The 21,269-nt window shown below is 40.4% G+C and overlaps 1 protein-coding gene across 6 annotated transcripts in view; it reads left to right on the top strand.

Moving 5' to 3' along the window:
* FOCAD (focadhesin) overlaps positions 1 to 21,269 on the top strand; it is a 310,432-nt gene that overhangs the window by 218,146 nt on the left and 71,017 nt on the right. For 5 of the 6 annotated variants that reach the window (XR_013960579.1, XR_013960580.1, XR_013960581.1 and 2 more), the window contains exons 22-24: positions 7,169 to 7,261; positions 13,506 to 13,594; positions 16,752 to 16,796. Coding sequence is in view for 2 of the 6 variants with exons in the window: in XM_080667664.1 (XP_080523790.1) it covers positions 7,169 to 7,261; positions 13,506 to 13,594; positions 16,752 to 16,796 (227 nt within the window). In the remaining 4 variants the exon portion in view is untranslated. Of the gene's footprint in view, positions 1 to 514; positions 634 to 7,168; positions 7,262 to 13,505; positions 13,595 to 16,751; positions 16,797 to 21,269 lie in introns of those variants that run through there. The other variant, XR_013960582.1, reaches the window with a different exon arrangement.

Genomic DNA, 21,269 nt, shown 5'->3' with positions numbered 1-21,269 from the left:
ATTTGCTTTTTTTTTCCAGTTTCTTATTTCTTTAAAACCCCTATATCTCTTATGAAGAACATGTATAGCCATTCATGCAATATGAAACAATTAGATGAAAATGTGGAATAATAATTGGGAGAGGTAGTATCTGTGCTTATTATACATTCCCCTTAGAAAACACTGTGAAAAGTGTGGTTTGCTGTATTTTAGAGACTCCATAATTACCATGTGATGTGAGTTGTTATGGTAACTGGGTTTCTCCCCTCCTATTAAATAACAGAGTAAATGGTTGCTTGAGATGTTATTGAATTGTCAGCTTTCAAGCTGATTTACCCTAATGGGGTGGCGGGGGGGGGGGGTGGGGGAGAGAAAGGTAAACTGATGAGAAAGAATGAATGAGGGAGGAAGGGGTGAAAGAAAGAGTTTTGAATGTCCAGATAACACCTATAAAGAATAAAATGGATGCCATTTTACTTTAAAAATGTGTCCTTTACAAGCCCTCCCTTCTTGTTTTCCAATCACTATTTGTCAGGGGACAGGAATAACAGAACATTATTTCGGGCAAACAAGATTACTGTTGACAGAAAATGGAAACGTATTATTCCTTATAGATAAGCAGTGGAACGTTGGATGGCTTTAGGGTCTCTAACAGTGAGTACAAATGGCTTTTCTCCTGGGAATATGGGAGGAGAGTGTGTGTGTGTCACAGACCAGATGTCGTGGCTCAGCATTCGCATGTCTGTGTAGCAACTGGAGTCATATACTATTATTATTTTGATAATACATATACCTGGGGAGCATGAAAAATGCCTTACTTGGTGAGATTGGGGTTTGAAATCAATAGCAAGCACTTAGTTTACCTGTCAGTTTTTGCATGCTGCCCCACCTTATCCCGTTCTAGTTTGACAATCAAACAACTTCACCAAAGCTTGTCGTACTTGATTTATAGTATTTAATGAGGGGCTGTTAAAATGAGTATTTTTAAAAATGAATGAATAACCTTATCTGTTAAGATACCCAGAGGCAGAAAATAATACCAAATTTCTGAACAGTAAATTAACTAAATAGGTGACCATGTGGTCCCTTCTGGTAAAATGTGTATCAGTGAGGAAACAAAATCTACTCTTTTATCTGCTCTTCAACACTTCCCTACATTGTGAATTGTGTTCTAAGCAGAGTATTTTTTGTTGAGCTAGTGTTTCAGATATAGTTAATTAGAACCTGTATGATATAAATTAAAGTTTAGTTAGGAAATTTCAAAATATAAAGTTTATAATACCTGCTTTAAATTTTTGCCTTGTCAATCAGTGTTTTTATCTGGAATTAAACATTTCCTGGCCAGAAGAGTTTGGACATGCTTTTGTAAAATTTCAAATAACTGTGTCCTCACAACTTGGGTTTGAGTTTAGCTGTTTCTACTAAAAAAAAAAAAAAAGCTTTCTAAAATTGTGCTTCTAGTATGATTGGAGGTTGCACATCATAATGTTTTGTGACCACTTGTTTATGATAGTATGGTTTTCACATGACAAATTTTTGTCTTAAAGCAAATATTGCACATTTAGTTCAGTTCAACTCAGCAGGTACTTAATTGAACACCTACGTGCAAGACACTGTTATGGGTACCATGGGAAGTATTCCTGGATGAATAAGCCATGATCTCTGCTCATAGGATTGCATGAGATTAACGTCCATACACATATGATCTAAGATGAAGTCTCCTGAGTGTTATAGAAGAGGCCTGTAGTGTACTGGGAGTACAGAGATGGGAGAAGTTATTTCAGTTCATAGTGATGAGAGGGAAACAGGGCTTTCAAGGAGAGGAAGGAGCGGTACAAAGGTCCTGTGGAATATAGGGCAGGTGTGTGAATTGGTTTATAACCCAGTTCAGCTAGAATGCAAGTTAAATGAAAGAAAAGAGCAGAAAATCAAGTGGGGAAATAGGTTGCGGATCTTGGCCAGCAGAGTTCTTACATGAGAACAAATTATTTCTTAAAGCAAGTGTTATCCTTTGGAGTCTCAAAGGCTTTGAACATAGTACAAAAGAGTTTGAACTTTATTCTATGATGAACCATCAAGGGTTTTTTAGAAGAAGTGCTGAGTTAATGTGATAGTAGCTGTACCATGTAGGTTGTGTCAGAAGGAGGAAAGATTTTAGTCTGTTAAGAGATTAGTTAGGTGGCCTCAGTAATCTAGGCAGGAATTATGACTAAACCAATGAGAAAGAAAGTAGGGACAAATATAATAAACATTTCAGAGGTGGGGTTGACAGCTGAATTAGGGGAAAGAGAGGTCCAAGATAAATAAGAAGTTTTAAGCTTATGTGACTGAGAAATCAGTGGGTAATACTGATAGAAACAGGGATGATAAGCAGAAGAGTGGGTTTTCAATGATGATGACACTGTACAGTGTATAATACATCATGGGAGGTGTGTGGGTAAGAAGTACATGTTCTACAAGTAGTGGTTTTCAAACTATGTATTTTTAATTTTGTTTTTATTGAGGCATAATAGACATGCAGTAGGTTTTTCACCTTCTAGTGTATAGTTCTAGGAATTTTAACAAGAACACACATTCGTGTAACCAGTACCACTGTCAAGATAAGAACAGTTCTACCCCCCTATAAATCCCCCATGCTCCTTTGTGGTCAACCCCTTTCCCCACCCCCTCTCCTTGTAACCACTGATCTTTTTCATAGTAAAACTATTTTAAAGATTCCTAGGGACCACAGCAAACTCCGGTCTGATCAAGAGGGTGGAGTGCCAAGCCCCCAGCCTTTGCCCTGACTTCATCTGAATAAGTTTTACTAATCTGTTTTCTGTGTTGGCATTCTCCTTCACATTTTGGGTGGGGTGGAAAAATTTACATAGCTAACTATTTGAAAACTGTTATTCTACAGTGCTACTGATCCTGCTCTGTCTGAGCCACCATGATCTCTTACCTGGGTTGTTGCAGTAGCCTCTGAGTAGGTTTCCTCACTTTGACCTTTGCCCCCAACTGTTATAGCAGTTGGCATGATTCCTTTACAATATCTATCAGATCATGTACTCTTCCTTCTCAAAATTGTATAATCTATACTAATAAAAGGGTAATATGCTAATTAGACCGGGAGACTTTCCAGGAGACCTTCCAGATGTCCTTCCGGACAAAGCCATGGTGGCGGGGCTGAGGCAGAGGCGGTTAGGGGTGATCAGGCCAGGAGGGGAGGGCAGTTGGGGGTGATCAGGCCAGCAAGGGGGTGCAGTTGGGGGCAAGTAGGCCGGCAGAGGGGCCAGTTGGGGGCAAGCAGGCTGGCAGGGGGGCCAGTTGGGGGCAAGCAGGCTGGCAGGGGGGCCAGTTGGGGGTCATTGGGGGCGATCAGGCTGGCAGGGGGGGCAGTTGGTGGCGAGCAGGCCAGCGGGGAGGGGGGAAGTTGGGGGTGAGCAGGCTGGCAGGCAGAGTGGTTAGGGGCGATCAGGCAAGCAGGCAGATGATCGGTTAGGAGCCAGTGGTCCCGGATTGCAAGAGGGATGTCGGACATCCCCTGAGAGGTCCCAGATTGGAGAGGGTGCAGGCCGGGCTGAGGGACACCCCTCCCCCCCATGCACGAATTTCATGCACTGGGCCACTAGTAGTAACAATAAAGGCAAGTCCTGAAAAATGACCAAGAAGGCCCTGAATTCTCTGGGTCCCCTGTTAATTCACCAGCCTACTCTCCTTCTACTCCCCTTGGTGCTCACTCTGTGCTTTGATACTGGCCTTCTTTTGTTCTCCAACAGATCAGCCATGTGCTGTGCTCATTTTAGGACCTTTGTTTTATATTTTTTGTTTTTAAATTAAATTAAAATTCACACAGCATAAAACTAACCAGGTTAAAGTACATTCACAATATACACCATCACATCCATATAGTTCCAAAACATTTCCATCACCCTCACATGAGACATATATCCGTTATGCAATCTACCCACATTTCTTTCTTTTTCTAGTCTCTTCCCTCCTTTGTCCCCACCACTGGCAACCACTAACTTGCTTTCTATTTCTATGGATTTACCTATTTCATGTAAATGGGATCATGCAATAAGTGACCTTTTGTGTCTGGCTTCTTTCACTTACGCATAATGTTTTCAAGGTTCATCTACACTGTAGCATGTATGGGTACCTCATTCCTTTCTGTGGCTGGATAATATTCCAATGTGGACATACCATATTTTGTTTATCCATTTCTTCATTTATGAACCTTTAGGTTATTTCCACCTTTTGGCTATTTTGAAAGTGCTGCTATGAACATTCATGTACAAGTAATTGTTTGAATATATGTTTTCATTTCTCTTGGGTATATATCTAGTAGTGGAATTGGTGGGTCATATGGTAACTCTATATTTAACTTTTTGAGGAACCACCAAACATTTTCCATAGCAGCTGAACCATTTTCCATTCCCACTAGCACGTACCTTGGTTTTTAAATCTTTATCTCCTTCCAGTTTTTACTCATACTTCACCTTCTCAATGAGATCAGTCCTGACCACCTGATTTTAACCCTGAAACCCACTCCCATCTCTACCCTCATCTCCTTAGCATTCTTCTCCCCCTTACACTACTTGCATGTTTCCCAAAACTTTTTTTTAGGCACATGCATAATATTTCATTATACTTACTACCTGTTGCACATTGAAATTCTTACTCTTCCCCAAATCATAGGACTTACTCATCTTAACAGTCCACCAGACACCTGTCATTGCAAGGGTATGTGTAGTTATAGAAAAAGTAAACTTCACATATTCCTTAAAACTTGATGCTTGGTGGTTGAGAACCCTGCTTTATCATCTGCTGAATAACAGGGTTACAACTTCATGATTTGGAATTACTTTGTTGATTGGGTTTCCTTCAAGGGCTTCTCACAAGTATAGCAAATTTTACAACCTTTTCATACTTTAAAAAAGCTAATTGCATTTCCAGCCTAGGGACATGAACCTTTATGGGAAGCTGTATATTGAATTGTAACAGCTTCCTCTTTTGCCCGTAACACAACTGGAGTGTAGGTGATGACTGTCTTCAAGCTGTTTCCTTTGTCTTCTTGCTCAGTCAGAGAAAGAGCAAGAGCATGCATCTTAGAGGTGTGTACATAGCTAACTCCATGGAACACTACGACGAGGTCTCATCTCATGAGCATAAGGCGTGCAGGCTGGGGTCTCGGCTCCAGCGTCTGTGCGTCCCTGCAGTGTCTTCAGATGTGGTTGGAGCAGCAGGAGGAGGATTAGCTTTAACCTTCAGTTTATAACTTCCTTTTAAATAGGTTTCCTGGCATGGATGTCTCTGTTCTTAGAAGCTCAGCCCTTGATTTGCTCACTTTCCTTTATATTTTTTTCCATAATGCTTTTTTTTTTTTTCTTTTTTTTTTTTTCTTTTTTTTGTCTTAACTCAGGTTTAAGAACCAACTGAGACCACTATCTTTCCAATAACAGTCAGTGCTCTTACTGCCAGTTTGCTGAGGCATGGCTCATCTCAGTAGAGCAGAGTAATGATGTCCAGGAATTACTCGGCAGGAAAAAAATTTTTTAAAGATTCTGAGGTTCTGAAGTCAGAGATAAAAGTTTTGGTTGTGGTGTTTGAGTGTTCTTTCGGTTAAACCCAGATGTCGAAATATGACTTAAAGATAGTTAATATAGTTTATGAAAAGGCCACAGAATCGACAGGAAATAAAGTTAAGAAAACTCGCATTTTGGAAACAGGGCAAGACCAAGGACTGATTAAATGCCTCCCAGCTTGAAATGCAGCCGCAGCTGCAGTTTGCTTTCTGGAAAGCGAGGGAAGATGCAGGAACTGGCGGGCTTGTTCCTTCAAGGATGTTTGAATATGTTGTCAAGGTTCCCCTACCCTACTCAACAGAGAGGGCACTTTATCAGAAAAAGAAGAAACCTGTTTTTATCTTTTTTTTTTTTTTTAAGTTCATTTCATGGTTCCAATACCCTTTTCATGCTGTTTGAGTACCTAATTCTTTACAACATGGCAGTGGGTTGAGAGGTGATAGGACAGAGACAGAATTAATCTTTGTTCTCTTTGTTCCCAGAGATTCTTCATATATTCTACATGTTGCCGTGTAATCAGCGCTTATTTCTGATTCTCACATAAGAAAGCCCCCTGCAGACACAGATCACCTGGCACTGTACATTTTCCCAGAATACCTTGTGTGTAGTAGGCCCACACTAAGACGAGAACTAAAGAAAACACCAGAGGCCATGGGAACCACTATCCAACTGTTCAGAGAAGCTCTTCTCTGCCATACCACAAAGCAGCTGAGAAAATCAGTCCTGACAACACAATAAAACCTATCTCCTTAAACACTCTACTTATCATGATTCTGGGGAAATTATATAAAAATTTGTGGGGGTTTCTGTTTCTTGTTTTTTTTTTTTGTCTATAGGACACAGATTAAAGTTCTAGTCATTTGAGTTTGATGAGATGATTTGCAGGAAACATGAAATGTGATGCGCTGTGGCTGTTTTTCTGGAGAGATCTTTTCTTCAACAGAAGCAGGCCTTGGGAAGATTGGTTTCAAGATAGCTGTGTACTAATAGGTAGAAACAGAAATGACTATGAAAACCAGATGTTGTGTCTGGGCTTCGCTTCAGACACGGGGTTGCAGGGCTGGCAGATTTCATTTCTCGCTTGTTTACCCGCACTGATTAAAGGGCCTTTATCTGGTGGTGCGCACAATTGCTGAGTGCCGCGCTCATTTGCATGCTCCTACCATCATGATTTCTACACAACATTATATTTCTGTTGGCAATTTAAGTTTATTACTTCAGAAATTGTCAGAGTGGAAATCCAGGATGTGAGCAATATTTATTTTTATTTAAAATTACTGGGGGGATTTGTTAGACAATACCTCGTTTCCTGACATGGGCAAGAGGCTTTACAGAGTTTCCCCCTAATTTTCAGGGACATGTTTGTATTACATATACATCTCAGCTTGTTATTATTGTAGGATTCTATTTGCTTTAATTTAGAAAATTTCAGGACTCTAAGCTCTTCTCCTTTGAAAATACCCAAAAGGCCTTATTTGCGGTTCTGAGCCTAGACTGATTTGGTTTGTTTTAGAACATAACCATTTAAGTCAGGGGAAAGAAAGGATTGATGATATAGTTTAATTGTACCCTGTTTCAACACTGTGCCGCCTGACTCGCGTTGTGCTTCGTCTTTCCCACAGGTTCACATCCAGCTCTCAGAGTGGCACCGCGCCCTTTTCCTCCCACAGGCCTGGCTGGCATACATGAACCGAGCTTATCATGCCATTTTACAGGTAAGGAAACACGGGATGGTTTGCTTCAGGGGAGCATCTCTTTATCTCAGATTGTACTACAAATATGTCTTAATGTAAAAGCACTTAGGAAACAGAACTATCAAAAATGCAGTGGTTATATTTGCTGATAAAGAATGTAAGACATAAATGCCGATCCCCCCCGCCCCCCGTGTCCCAGCCAGAACTCCCTCCTAGCGCTCCTCTCCCACATCCTGCTGCCTTCTGAGCCTCTCCCAGAGGTCCCATCTTCCCCTTTGGATGTCCCAGGGCTCCTCAACTTGAGTGCCTCCCAATCTGAGCTCACTGTAGGCCTTGTCTCCTCAACAGGACTCACTCACATCTCCTGCCTCATCTTGTCACCCTTCCTCTGAATGTTGTGTTTCAGCCTTGCTAACATCTTTGTTTTCCAAACGCGGCATGTCTCTCCTGCTCTCTTCTGGTGCAGGTACTGCCATTCTCTCTTATTTCTACTTATTCTTTAGATCATTTTATATGGGAAGGCACCAGTGTGCCTCCCCCTCACACACTGGACTGGACTGCTCATATGTGCTTCCTTGGAATCTATGCTTCTCTTTCGAAGCCTTTCTCGCCTTAGTTATTTGTCTGGGGCCTCCCTCCTGTTGTCCCTGCTCCTTAGGACTAGGAGCTCTGCTTTCTTCTCTGTTATCTCTAGAACCTGACATATGTCTAAAACATAATAGGTGCTCCCTAAATAAATGAATTATACTCCATTTGACTTCATTTAATCCAATAATAATATAAGTTAGAGTTTGTGGATTTTTAATATTAGAAATAATTTTTAATCAGTGTGAGAATATATGAACACTTAGCAATATAAGAAAACAACTAACAATTCTTTTTCTGAGCTTAGAACTCATTTTTGAGGATGATAGGAAAAAAAATCTGATGGTACTAAAGTAATTTATGGCCCCAAATTAATTGATTTTCATAGAGTGTCAAGTGTTACGGTTAAAGGTAAAAGCTATCCTAAATGGTGATGGTGATGGGTGGTGGTAATGGTAGTGGTAGTGGTGGTAATGTGTGTGTGTGTACACGTGTGTGTAAGGAGAGGTGGGGTGGCAGGAATGGCTATGCATCTGAACATTGTTCTCATCTTAAATTAAAACCTTGTTGCAACATATCTTATTGAGTCTATAATTTATAAAGTACTGATGCATCTTCGGAGATTCCTGTTCATTAGAACTGAGTATGGGATCAGAAATCTCCATGTTTACCAAACTCTGCCGAGATTTTAACTCAGTCTATCAACCACACTCTGAGAAAATGTGTTTTAGATGGTCCCCAAACTACACTAGACCCCACATTTTAAAGATTTTTTAAGTAATTTCCTTTTGCTCAGCTTACACACTTTTTTATCCTCAGCCACATCTAGATAATCAGTTGTGAACAGGTGCATGAGTGAATGAAGGCATTACTCATACACACCCTTGACCATTATAGTTTTTATTCAAGATTAGTGAAATTACAAGTCAGAGGATGCTTTTTCTCACATTTACTTTTCCCCATGCAATTTCGCAGTGTTTTCCTTCACCAAACACTTATGGGGTGCTCTTTACTAGCCAGGCCCCATACCGGGGTGTGGGACGTGAAAGGGAATAAAGCACTCCTTCCTCTCAGTGAGCTCCCAGTCCAGTGCCGGAGACGAACATGTCCAGGAGCAATTCCAGTACATCTGCGATGCTCTAGTAGAAGATGCACAAAGCGCTACAGGGCCTGGAGGAAGCAAGGAAACTCCTCCTCCTGCAGAATGAACTGCAAATTGTATTTAGCTCTTAGCATAAGGATGTCTAAATTGAACGGGATTATGATATAACTCATGCAGATGACTTGCAGTTGATTAAAAGACAACTCCATGGGTTTTTTTTAATAGTAAGAGCTACTATTTATTGAATAACTAGCGTGTGTCCAATACTTATCATATGTGATTTCAATTAATCTTTACAGAAACCCTTTGAAGAGGGTATTGTCAACCTCACATATAATGGGATTATAAATAGGGTTAGCTAAGAAAGCAAAGCAAATGGTGCAAAACCCAACAGTCAGTAAGTGAAAGAGCTGGAAATTAACCGGAATTTTTTTGATGCCAGAACCTCAGCCTTTCCCACTGCATCATGCATTTTCCCCTAACGCATAATGCTGCACGTTAGTTGTAACAACAAGTAATGCAAATTGCTTTAATATTTTAAAGGATCTATTTATGAAAAGCCAGCTGAGTATTTTTAGCAATGTAGATCAATTATTCTGCTTTTCTACTGTTGTGATCATGTTCATCTTTATTTACCATTTGAATTTTGAATAAATCCAGTTCCTTTGAGAATTGGCGATAAAAGTGAAAAAGTGTCAACTATAATAAGATTGTCGGTGTTATTTGAAGGTGCAACAATATTTTTAGGCTATCTCTGTGATTTGAAGGTACACTGGTGCACTTTAACTATCCAACAAGTTTCGTAAATGACCCCACACTTAAATAGAATCAATAGTATCTTAGAAGAATTCGAGCAACTGCCAGACTTCTTGTCCACACCAAGAATTTCTTGTCCTGGAGGATACTTCTTCTGCATAGAAGTTATATGTGCAAGACCTACTTTGTAGCATTACATGAGAGGATCTTTCCGAGGAGCCGCATTGTATTCCGTTAAGCCCAGGAGACAGCAAAAGGGTACATTCCACATAATTTCCTGCAGGTTGATTTTGAGATGAATAAGTTTGAGATCTGAACACCACAAGTGGCTTTTGCTTAGATGTCTGCTTCCAGCCTTCTCTACCTTTTCCATAAGATGTGGGATTTGAAATTCTAAGCATATCTAAGTGCTTGACATGGGGAGGAATTTGGATTTCTTCTCATTAAGATGGAAAAATGCATATACAAGTTGATTGACAGCTCAGAGTCCATTTTGATAAGGCGCCTTTTACAAACATCTTTACCTTGCTGCCCTTGTGAGATGCTGAGGAAGTTAAGGTCTCCAGCTATTGTGTAAAGGGCTCCTAGGCATTTTGAGTATGACCTCGAACAGGAGAGAGGAATTCAAGCAGGCTGACTACAGACACTTACCTCCTGAGCTGGTACGCTCGCTCAAAATTATGTGAAATCAAACCAGGGTCAGGAACTGTGCCTTCTGGTAAATTACTCTCTGACCACTGTAAGGTTGTTTGTTTGTTTGTTTTGAGCCAGGTGAAATTGCTCACTATAATCAGCAAGCTCTTGGTTACATAGGCTGGAGGGTTTTTTTTGTTTGTTTTTTTTTTTTGTGGTTTTTTTTTGCAGGAGGGATCAATTGCTTAATAATTGGAATCTCCAGGCAATCCAGAACTCTCAATTCAGGAGACCATTTCAGCCTTTTTGTCCCAGGCATGCCTTCCAGCCTTCACCACAGCTGTTAGCCAGAAGCAGAGGTGACCGAGCTGAATGCCACTAGGTCTCTGTTAGCAGCAGGCAGAGAACTGGAAGGCAACGCACATCTGGATAAACAGCCTGATGTGGACCGGGTGGAAGGGGTTAGAGACATTCCAGAGAAAAGACTGAGAGGGACAGAGACTCTGAGGAGGAAGAAAGAGACACGGTCACAATAGAATGGCTGTGCTAGTTATGGCCACGGGAGAGATTAGAAAAACAGGCCTTCTCTAGAGGTTGCGTGTGTACTAGCTTTTTGTTTCGTTTATTTCCACACAGATTTTAGCCTTTTGATTTCCTATTGTCTTTTTTGGGAAAGCATTATGGAAAGTATGTATTTTAGGAAGAAAGAGGCATAATTTAAGGAGCATGACAAAGACAAGCAATAAAATCTATCTTCTATTTTGCCTACCCTCCTAGGAGGCCATTATCAACATTAAATATTAATATCAATGTCTTGCCAGCTTGGTCACCTTTGATTCCTTGCTCTAAGAGAAAGAGGGGAGAAGAAAAGGGCCCGGGTTCTGTCTTGGAACAAGGGAGATGGGCGTGGATATGGCAGCGTGCCTGAGCTGGGGGCCCCAGGGCGCTGTGTCTGGAGGTGCTGCTGTGTACAGGACTCCTCACACTGATAACACAGTCCTTGCTTTCCACGAGCTCACAGGCTAGTAACTGAGAGTACTGGAGAGACATATAAGGGCATGCAACTGTACAGTCTGGGTATTACATTTTACTCTATGATAATATACAGATGAAAATATGAATTATTTTACAAAGGATTTTGATATATTCATGAAAGAATGATTTGTAAGAAGATTATAAGGGGAAGTAGGGTATTTTTTTTTTATTGACAACAAACCTGGTAATGGTAGCTATTATCTGTTATCAGGCACTGTATTAGACAGTTTTCCACATTATTTAATACTAGAGACACGATGCATGAAATTCGTGCAAGGGGCTCGGCCCTCGCAGCCCCGGCTTCGTCCGGAGGGTCGTCCGGACGATCATTTGAATGACCGTCTGGACGGTCGTTCTGCTGTTTGGTCTAATTAGCATATTAGCTCTTTATTATATAGGATGATGCTCTAATACCATGAGATAGTTGTTAACTACATTTTACAAATGAGGAAACTGAAGCTTAGAGAAGTGAAACAACTTACCCAAATATATACCTCAAGTAAGTGGAAATGGCATTAGATTCTGATTCCAGAGCTCACATTCTTAACAAACTATATTGCTTCCCTCTCTAGGGCAGCGGTCGCCAACTGGTGGTCCGCAGACTACTGGTGATCCGTGAGGTCCGAAAGGTTGGTGACCACTGCTCTAGGGTGTATATAGAGACATATACTTTTCCTCTGTAGGACATACCTTAGAACCCTACAATCAATAATAGTAAGACAACCAATAGAAAAATGGAAAGAATAGGAAACCCAAATCGTTAATAAACATTTGAAAAGATGTGCACTCTCATCAGTGAACAATGAAATGAAAAGGAAAACTATAATGAGCACTATTTCACTTCCGCAAGAATGGCCCAAATAAAAGGCCTGACAATTCCAAATGTCGGTGAGGATGTGAATTACTGGACCTCTTACTTACTGCTGGTGAGATGGAAGCGGCACAACTACTTCTGAAAATGGTGTGGTATTACCCAGTAATACAATATGCAGTCTAAGTTCTTGTCCAATGTAGGGTTCATCAATAAACCAATTACACTTAAATAATGTAACTGGTGATGGAATAGAAGGGAAGAATCTGATCAAAATAATTCTGAGTGTAAGAAGAGGATAATAGCCCTAGCTGGTTTGGCTCAGTGGTAGAGCATTGGCCCACAGGCTAAAGGTGTCCTGGGTTCAATTCTGGTCAAGGGCACATACCAATGGATGTGTCTCTCTCACATCAGTGTTTCTCTCTGTCTCTCCCCATCCCTTCCATTCTCTCTAAAAGTCAATGGAAAAATATCCTTGGGTAAAGATTAACAAACAAACAAAAAAAGAGGATAAGAAATATTTGAAGGTGTTGTTTTTAAAGGCATGGTATTAGCTATATTTTTATTACATGTTAGAAGTTGGGAAGTATAATATCTATTTTTAGCCCTAGCTGGTTTGGCTCAGTGGATAGACCATTGGCCTGTGGACTAAGGGGTCCTGGGTTTGATTCCAGTCAAGAGCACATGCCTGGGTTGCAGGCTCGATCCCCGGTAGGGGGCATGCAGGAGACAGCCGATCAATGATTCTCTCTCATCATTGGTATTTCTATCTCTGTCTCCCTTTCCCTTCCTCTCTGAAATCAATAAAAATATATTAACAAAACAAAAATATTTATTTTTATATGTTCACTCAAGAAATAGAAATGTTAAGCTGTTTGAAAATAACCTTTGCTATATATTTCCTGAATTTCAATGTTATATACCATCCTACTCATATTCTGCCATTCTGTTATGATACTGGTATTCAGACCCCAATCTTTGGATAATGTTAGTTAAAATTATTAGCTGTTGATACAAGCTGATTATTACTATAGGAGGTGTTTTTAAATGGCACCTATGAAATTAAACTCTGCTTTTAATAGATATCCCAAAATGAAGCACTCTGCACTAAATTTGCCAAACATATAACTTCCCGAGGATATATTTATTTGGTGAATGTAGAAATATCTGAGCAGTGATGTAATTATCTCTGTCACACGTCCTCGTTCATAATTTACTAACCTATCAGGAACACTTAAGGTGAATTGGGAAAGAATATGTCTGCCATCTTTAAGTGTTTTTCATAGAAATTTTAAGGTAATTTTGGCCATCAAGTTAGCATGCTGATTTATGCTGTTTTGCAGGGAAGAATAGCAGAGCTGGAGCTGCAGTTAAAACACGGAAAGGAAGGCGCTGAGGAGGTGCAGTTCAAAAAAGGCACAGCCTGGCTCTGGTAAGGGGGTTCCATGACGTCACGGGAAGTGAACTGTGGGAAGGCGACTACTTTAAAGGCTTTCATGTTGGGGCTTTTAGGTTCTCTATGAGCCTGAAGGTGGGGAAGGACTGAAGGTCTGGTAGCTGTATTTTTCATCTCCTCAGAAGGAGGAGAGCTTTATTCATATATTGAATGTTTTTTATTGTTTTCTAAAGCAGTGTGGAAATGGTTTGCTTTTCCTTTTTCACCTTAGAACGGATTTTTTTTTTTAATGAAAATTTCTGTTTTTCTCCACTTAATTCATTGCCTTTCTAACTCACATTTGGTCAAATACCTTTTCACTCACCTGCTCCTCCCTCTCCAAGACAGCTTCATTATCAGGAGCAACTTTAACAGACACCCGCCTAGTGAATTCCCACTATGTTATCTAGAAATATCTATGTATGTGCTGGCACATTAAAGGCAATTTAAATTGTTACATGGGTTGGGATAAATACTGTGTCAGATTAATGTTGCAGCAGCCTAAATCTAAATGCCCAGAATCTAAATAGCTTTGCCTGCAGCCACAGGTTTCTTTAATCCAAAAATCTGTTCAAAGGTTACTGGATTTTAGATTTTTATTTACTGACAATTGGCATATGTAGAAAAGCAGAAGCTGAGAGAGAGTGTGTGTGTGTGTGTGACTAAATCTATTCTAAGTTTCATTTTCTAGATTTATTTTTAAAAACAACAAAGCAGTTTAAAATGTATGACATTGGATTTATGGTTAGAGATTAAGAATTTGGATTTTGCTTTCTAATTGGTATTATCTTTCACATGTAGTTTTAATTTCATCTTCTGAAAATAATTATTTGGTGGAAGTGGTATATTGGCTACACTTTTCAAAATAGAGAGATACGTGGAATGAAGAATGTGAGAAAATGATGGATGTCAAGGATAACTACAATATTTTAACTCTGAATAACTAAAAGTATGGAGTTCCCATCTACTAAGACGGGGAAGACAATAGAAAAGCAGGTCTAGGTACAGAGGAATCGGCTTTGGGACTTGCTAAGCCTGAGCTACCAGCATATGGATTAAAGAAAGTCCAAATAAAGGTGCTGGGAGGTCTGATACTGGTGAGGGCCTCCTTCCTAGTTTGCAGATGGCCACCTTCTCCTTGTCAAGTAGGTTGTTGACCATGAGTCTAGAGTTCAGGCTAACGTCAGGGCTGGAGTGCAGACTGGGGAATTATCAGTATATCAATCACCTAGGGAGTAACTGAGGACAGAAAAGTCAGAGGACTGAGCCCAGAGCACTTCCACATTTAGAACTGGAGAATGTGGAAGAGGAACTAATAAAGCATACAGAAAATTAGTGACCAGTGATGTAGGAAGAAAACCAAGAGCTCATGGGCTCTTAAAAGCCAAGGGCAGAAAGTGTTTCTCGAAAGGAGCAACCAATTGGGTCAAGTGCTGCTGTGAGTTGGCCAAAGATGGAGACTGAGAGCTGGCAGTCAATTTGGCCTCTTGAAAGTCATGCCAGTGGCTGCCGTAGTGGAGTGGTGGGGACAAAGCCAGACTATAGAAGAGCTCAGAGAGAGTGGAAGGAGATGAACCTGTGTCAAGTACACACTATTTATATGAGTTCTGAAGAATGAAAAGCAGAAAAATGGGACAGTGGTTGGAGGGCTTGTTCTTATTTTAAGATGATAGATATTTCAGTATGTTCTCATGCTAAGGCAAGTAAAAGAAGTAGGAAAGAAAAAATTGGTGATGCGGCAGAGAGAAGAGATGGGTAAAAGGAGGGAACTGGTCCACTCATGGAAGGTTTGGCCCTACATGGAAGCAAGTATAAGCAAGTCATCAATTGTAAATATTCCACATTGACCAGTAAAAGAATACATTAACTGTACTATTCTCCACCTGGGCATACCGAGATTGGACAATTTAGAGAATTTATTGTCAAATGATTTTATAAAATACAAGTTAAAGATCCATAGGAGCAGTTTGCCACTAACTGAAAAACTTGGCTCTTAAAAATTGCATTCTCAGAGAGTGCTGAATAGCTAAGATTTTATTAGATTTCAAATGAAAATATTTATGAATGCAAATGTAACTTATATTTGCAAAAGTCATAATATTTATAAAAACTTTGAATTGCTGAAACACAATGAAAATGTCTGTATCCTGTTCAGAATGTGAATTTGGCAGTCAGTGGTTGTTTTTTACTTTATCTCAAGGCTCTTCTACTGACATTTTTAAAAATCCTGTGACTATTTGAATTGAGCATACCTTCCTTCATATTCACAAGTGTAATTATTTTGTTTTAGCTTCAGAGTGATTTTATCACCTATGTTTTTAGTTTTATTGTATATACATGCAAGTGACTATTATTTACAATTTGGAACTAGTAAAATTGCTGTTTCGGTGAACTCTTGTGCAAAGAAGGCAAATGCCTTAGTCAGTTTGGGCTGCTGTAACAAAAATACCAGCGCCTGGGTGGCTAACCAACAGAAATGTATCGCTCACCATTCTGGAGGCTGGAAGTCCAAATAAAGGTGCTGGGAGGTCTGGTGCTGGTGAGGGCCTCCTTCCTAGTTTGCAGACGGCCACCTTCTCCTTGTGTCTTCACATGTGAAGAGGGGAAAGAGATGAGGAAGAAGGGGCAGAGAGTGGGGAGATGGCGGGGGGAGAGAGCGGGAGAGAGAGAGAGAGAGAGAGAGAGAGAGAGACACTTTTTTATAAGGACATTCACTAATGCCATTTCTGAGGACTCCACCCTCCGCACCTCCCAAAGGCCTCACCTCCAAATACCACACATCAGGAGCTCGGGTTTCAGCATATGAATCGGGGCTGAGGGGGACAGGCATTCAGACCATAGCAGAGAGTAATAGGAAGGACTCGCCTACTCTCCAACCAGTTTAAGAGAGGACATCATCACAGCCCTATCCCTCCTTAGTTACCACCGCCTCCTCCTCCTTCCACTAGTGACCTGAGGAGAAGGAAGATGAAACTCTTCTTTGAAGTAAAGCCCTTACTACAGTTCTCTCACCTTACACTAAAATTCCACAGGTCTCGTTTTCAGCTCTGGAATCATTTGTAGAGGTTCTTAATAATTGATGAATAAGCAAAAAGATTGGGTTCTTGCTCTAACGTAAACTCTGACACAGATTTTCTTTGTGTCATCATTGCAGGGTCCGAGACATGTTGACTGATGAGATCACCAAGTCAGCTGCAAAGTAAGATCCCTTTATTCTCTTTGCCACAAATCTTCTATAAACATGTGTGGGTTTTTTCCTGCAAGGTACATACGATTTCTCCTTTTAGGGTATCTCATAGTTTTAAGAATTCTAAAGGAGTTTTCAATTATATTTTTAAAAATCAGTCATTATCCTTTCTCCTATTAAGTTAATTCTTACTGTGTGTCTCTTCGTGAAAATACAGAGGAATCAGTACAGACACATACTTTTACAAGAGCCTACTGAGGTTGTACAGGTATGAAAGGGCCCCAGGCTAACTTTGGTTCTTAAAATTCTAATTTAGTTTGGGTGAAGGAGATGGGTAGGGAACCCTTGCTAATGTGAATTAATAAATAGTTTTTTAAATCTCAGCTGTGAGCCAGCAAATCAAAATAGTGCTTCCTTTTATTCCCTCTGCAGGGTATCTACACACTGAATTTTTAAATACTAGAAACTAATGCAAAGATCCAGTAAAAAAAAAAAAAAAAAGATGGTTTCACTCATATCCTTGGTTTGTTTTAACAAAAATAACTCGAGTATGACTATCTTGAGGCTTTTTATCTTAAGCTAACCCTAATGAACTTGCTTAAACAATCCCCTCAGTTTCCTTTGTTAACAAGCTGACTAATTGTTTCTGGCATAAGTTACACTCACTTACTACGCTTCTCCCTTCCACCATCACCCTTAGCTGCTGACATTCCTTGACATTCTTTCTTCTTATTCACCAAACAACACAGATAGACCTTTGACCTGGAGGGTTTCATGTGCACTGAAAGTCCATTATCCAGAAATATTTCATTGCAGTATAGTTTATCCCTATCATGTCCCAAAGCCCTCTGTAGCTAAATAGATTCTGCCTTCAAAAAACAAACACACACATGATGTGCCTTAGAGTTAGCCTTCCACCAGTCATTTCTGAAACAGGACTAACTGTGAAGGCTGATCCTGGCACATGAACTCCTCAGCCTCGTGTCTCCCGAATGAAGGCAAATAGCAGTGGTGATCCTCCTCTGCGCTCAGTTCTGTGGGAGTCAGGGGGAACTGTGTGGACAAAACTGTGGACAAAATGAAACCTAAAGTTAGAGAGGCTTCTGTAGGGAGTCATTTGTGTGTGCTTTGGTGAATTGCAGACCCCTTGGGAGAGCACCAGCTGCGTATTGGAAGGGAGGGGTGCCGGGAGAGGGCTGCGTTTGACCGCACCGCTGGTAGTTTGTTCTATTATATTGGTCTACTTATATCTTTATATTCTATTAAAAAATGGTGCTCTGACATTTGCACCCAAAAGTGCTGAAGAAACTAGCATCTTTCTATTAAAACAAACTACAATTTTGCCTCTCCAGTAGCATTTACATTTTTCATTCCAAAATTCTTCAACAAGACTGTAATCTTCCGCTTTCCAGAGCATTGTTTCATGACTAATACTTCAGAATAGTGTGCTGCCATTCTCAGAGGTGCAGAGTAAAAAAAAAAATTCATGTTTTCATGGTGTTATCTTTTCATCAAAAATTTCAAAGCATTTTATAGACCTTATCTTATTAAAGCAACCCATGACAGCAAGTGAATAGGAGACATTTAAGGTCTAGGGGCAAAGGGATTAATTATGAGCAGGGGAATTGCTCTGCCTCCCTCCCTTTGCTTTTCCCACTGACTTCCTCCAACCATGTGAGGACCCCACCACCACCCCCTGCCAGCTAAGCCTTCTGCTCCTTGGACCACAGGCCAGCGTAAGACTTATTTTGATCTGAGCCATAAGTTAAAAGCAGGAAGTAAAACATCACCGGATTAGGCTGACATACTCATTTGAGAGCATTTATTTCTAAAGCATCAGGGTTAGGGCTGAGGGAGAATCATAACACAGATACAACCTGATGATTGATGTGCGTTTATTTTGACTGTTATTAATTAAATAGATTTGAACCTGAAGATAAAAATCCCCCAGGGACTGGGTCACTTTACTGATATGTAACGTAATACTGTGTCCCTGAGAAAGCATCATCGCAGCTCATCCTTCCTTGCGCGTTTTAATTAGGTTAATGGCATCAGTTTGTTGCAAAGGACAATTTAATTAAAATGTCAGTGGTGCTGCCTAGATAAATACTGTACTGATGCTGACATGTCATTATGCAAATTACTACTGCTTGACTGTAGGGGACAGTTATTTGATCAACAAGGTGATGAGTTTTTGCTGAACCAGTTGTAGATTTTCACCTGGCCAGCTCCTCTGTGAATTTGCTTCACTAAATATGCATCGCGTGTCTTCTCTCCATTGTTCACTGTGCTAGGCAAGAAGGGAGTACATAGGTGGTCATGGTACCTGTGTGAAATGTAGAGCTTGGCCTAAGCATGCACTGTGCAACTGTGGGCTAGTTGTTGTTTTTTATTCAAAGATTAATGTCCAAATTTGCATTTAATCTATAACAGAAGGTCTAATTAGCGGCGGCTTTAAATATATTTTTTTCCATTTTACAAGAAATAATACATGCTCAGGGATGTCAAGAGCAGTGAAACTTTTGAAATAAAATTATGTTGGGCACTGTTTTAAAACCGAGGCTAAATTCTCTTTCAGAATTTCAGTGTTAAACAGACACTTTTTTTTTTTTTTTTTTTTTTTTTTTTTGCCCTGGCCAATGTAGCTCAGTTAGTTGAACATCATCCCATCCACCACAAGGTCACTAATTCTATTCCCAGTCAGGACACATGCCCAGGTTTGGGGTGTGCAGGAGGCAGCTGATCCATGTTTCTCACATCAGTGTTTCTCTCTCCCTCTCCTTTCCTCTCTCTGTAAAAAATCAATTAAAAAACAAGGAAAAAAGATACTTTTTATGTTATCTCGTAGTTATTCTCATTTTAAAAGATGTGGTACCCGATTTCTGGTGACCATCAAAGTTCTTCTACAGGGTGATAAAACCTGGCGATCTAATTCTCAGATCACTGAGAATTTTACCTAACTTTAGTAATTTATGACCATTTTGTAACAAGATGGGCTTCAGGATAGTCTCAGCTAAAAGAAAGAGCTAGTAAAGCAAAAGATTTAATTTGGATTTTGTTAAATGATTTCATGGCTAGGGCAACTAGGAATGCCCAGATCTTGCCTCGCTTCTTGTTATATTATTAGCTGTATGAGTTCCCAATAATCCTGACTACAGAACTCCAGCAAAACCTCACGCAAAGCCATCTGTTTGTATCACAAGTCTTTCTTCCTATTTTCTCCTCCACAGCAACCCCCAATGTAAATGTTGGTGTCTTATCAACTTAAGGCAGGTCTCATAGAGGAGTGAATTAAGGAGAACAAATTGGTGAACAAAATGACCAAGTGTGCAGAGCAAGTCTTCACTGAGCTTACCCACCCCGAGGTGGGAGGGAGAAGAGGATGCATGAATAGATACATGGAATAACCTGACTATGGCACATCCCGAGTCCCATTCTTACCATATGGAAGCAAAAATGCAAGAACACGTGTATACTAATTTTTTAATACTAGCTCACATGTTCAGTCACGTCTCTGTCTTCTTTATTCCACATATCCATCTATTCCAGCACTACGTAAGCAGGGGACAGTTCTGGGATGTGTACGTTGATTCAAGTTCAGGTGTGAAGTCCAGGTTTAGGGACACATTCCCTGTATTGTGGGAACCCACAATCATAGGACTGACTGAGAACTGAACTCTGGCGGCTGGGTGCTCTGCTGCCTGCGCTCTGTCATGAGAGTTGGAAGCCAAGGGCATCTCCTCTGTGTCCACCTGAGGTCATTCTACAGGGTCACATGGGAATGATGGAATAATAGGAAATGTGTACTTTCAGGTGGTGGGTGTATCAACAAGGCTCAGTTTCTTTTTTTAAAATTTTTTTTTAAATATATTTTTATTGATTTTTTACAGAGAGGAAGAGAGGAAGGGAGAGGGATAGAGAGTTAGAAACATCGATCAGCTGCCTCTTGCACGCCCCCTACTGGGGATGCGCCCGCAACCAAGGTACATGCCCCTGACCGGAATCGAACCTGGGACCCTTGAGTCCGCAGGCCGATGCTCTATCCACTGAGCCAAACCGGTTTTGGCAGTTTCTTTATATTAAACTCAGAAGTCCAATTTAAGATTTTGCTAATATTAGAAAACTATCATTTGGATGATATGAAGGGCAACTCTCATTCCTAATAGTCTAAAAACAGGTCTTTTTTTGCATCTTCTCTAGAGCCTCAATTATATAACAATCTGGCTTCAACGTATTCCGAGAAAGGTCAATGGGGGGAAAAAAAAGAAGATATATGTACTACTATATGTAATACTTTAAACAATAAAAAATAATAATAATTTTAAAAAGGAGGGAGATAATAACGACTGAGGGAAGCTGCCAGTTGGCCGAGCTGCTGGGAAGGTGTGCTGTCTGGCTCCACACACCGGTGCTCAGGAGCCAGACGCCACCTCGCTTTGCCGGGCTCATTCACACAACTGTCCTGGTCTGTTTTCAGAACATTTT

This window comes from Plecotus auritus (genome assembly GCF_963455305.1).
Source record: "Plecotus auritus genome assembly, chromosome: 5".
Lineage (NCBI taxonomy): Eukaryota > Metazoa > Chordata > Mammalia > Chiroptera > Vespertilionidae > Plecotus > Plecotus auritus.
This window is presented reverse-complemented; position numbering and strand designations above follow the sequence as displayed.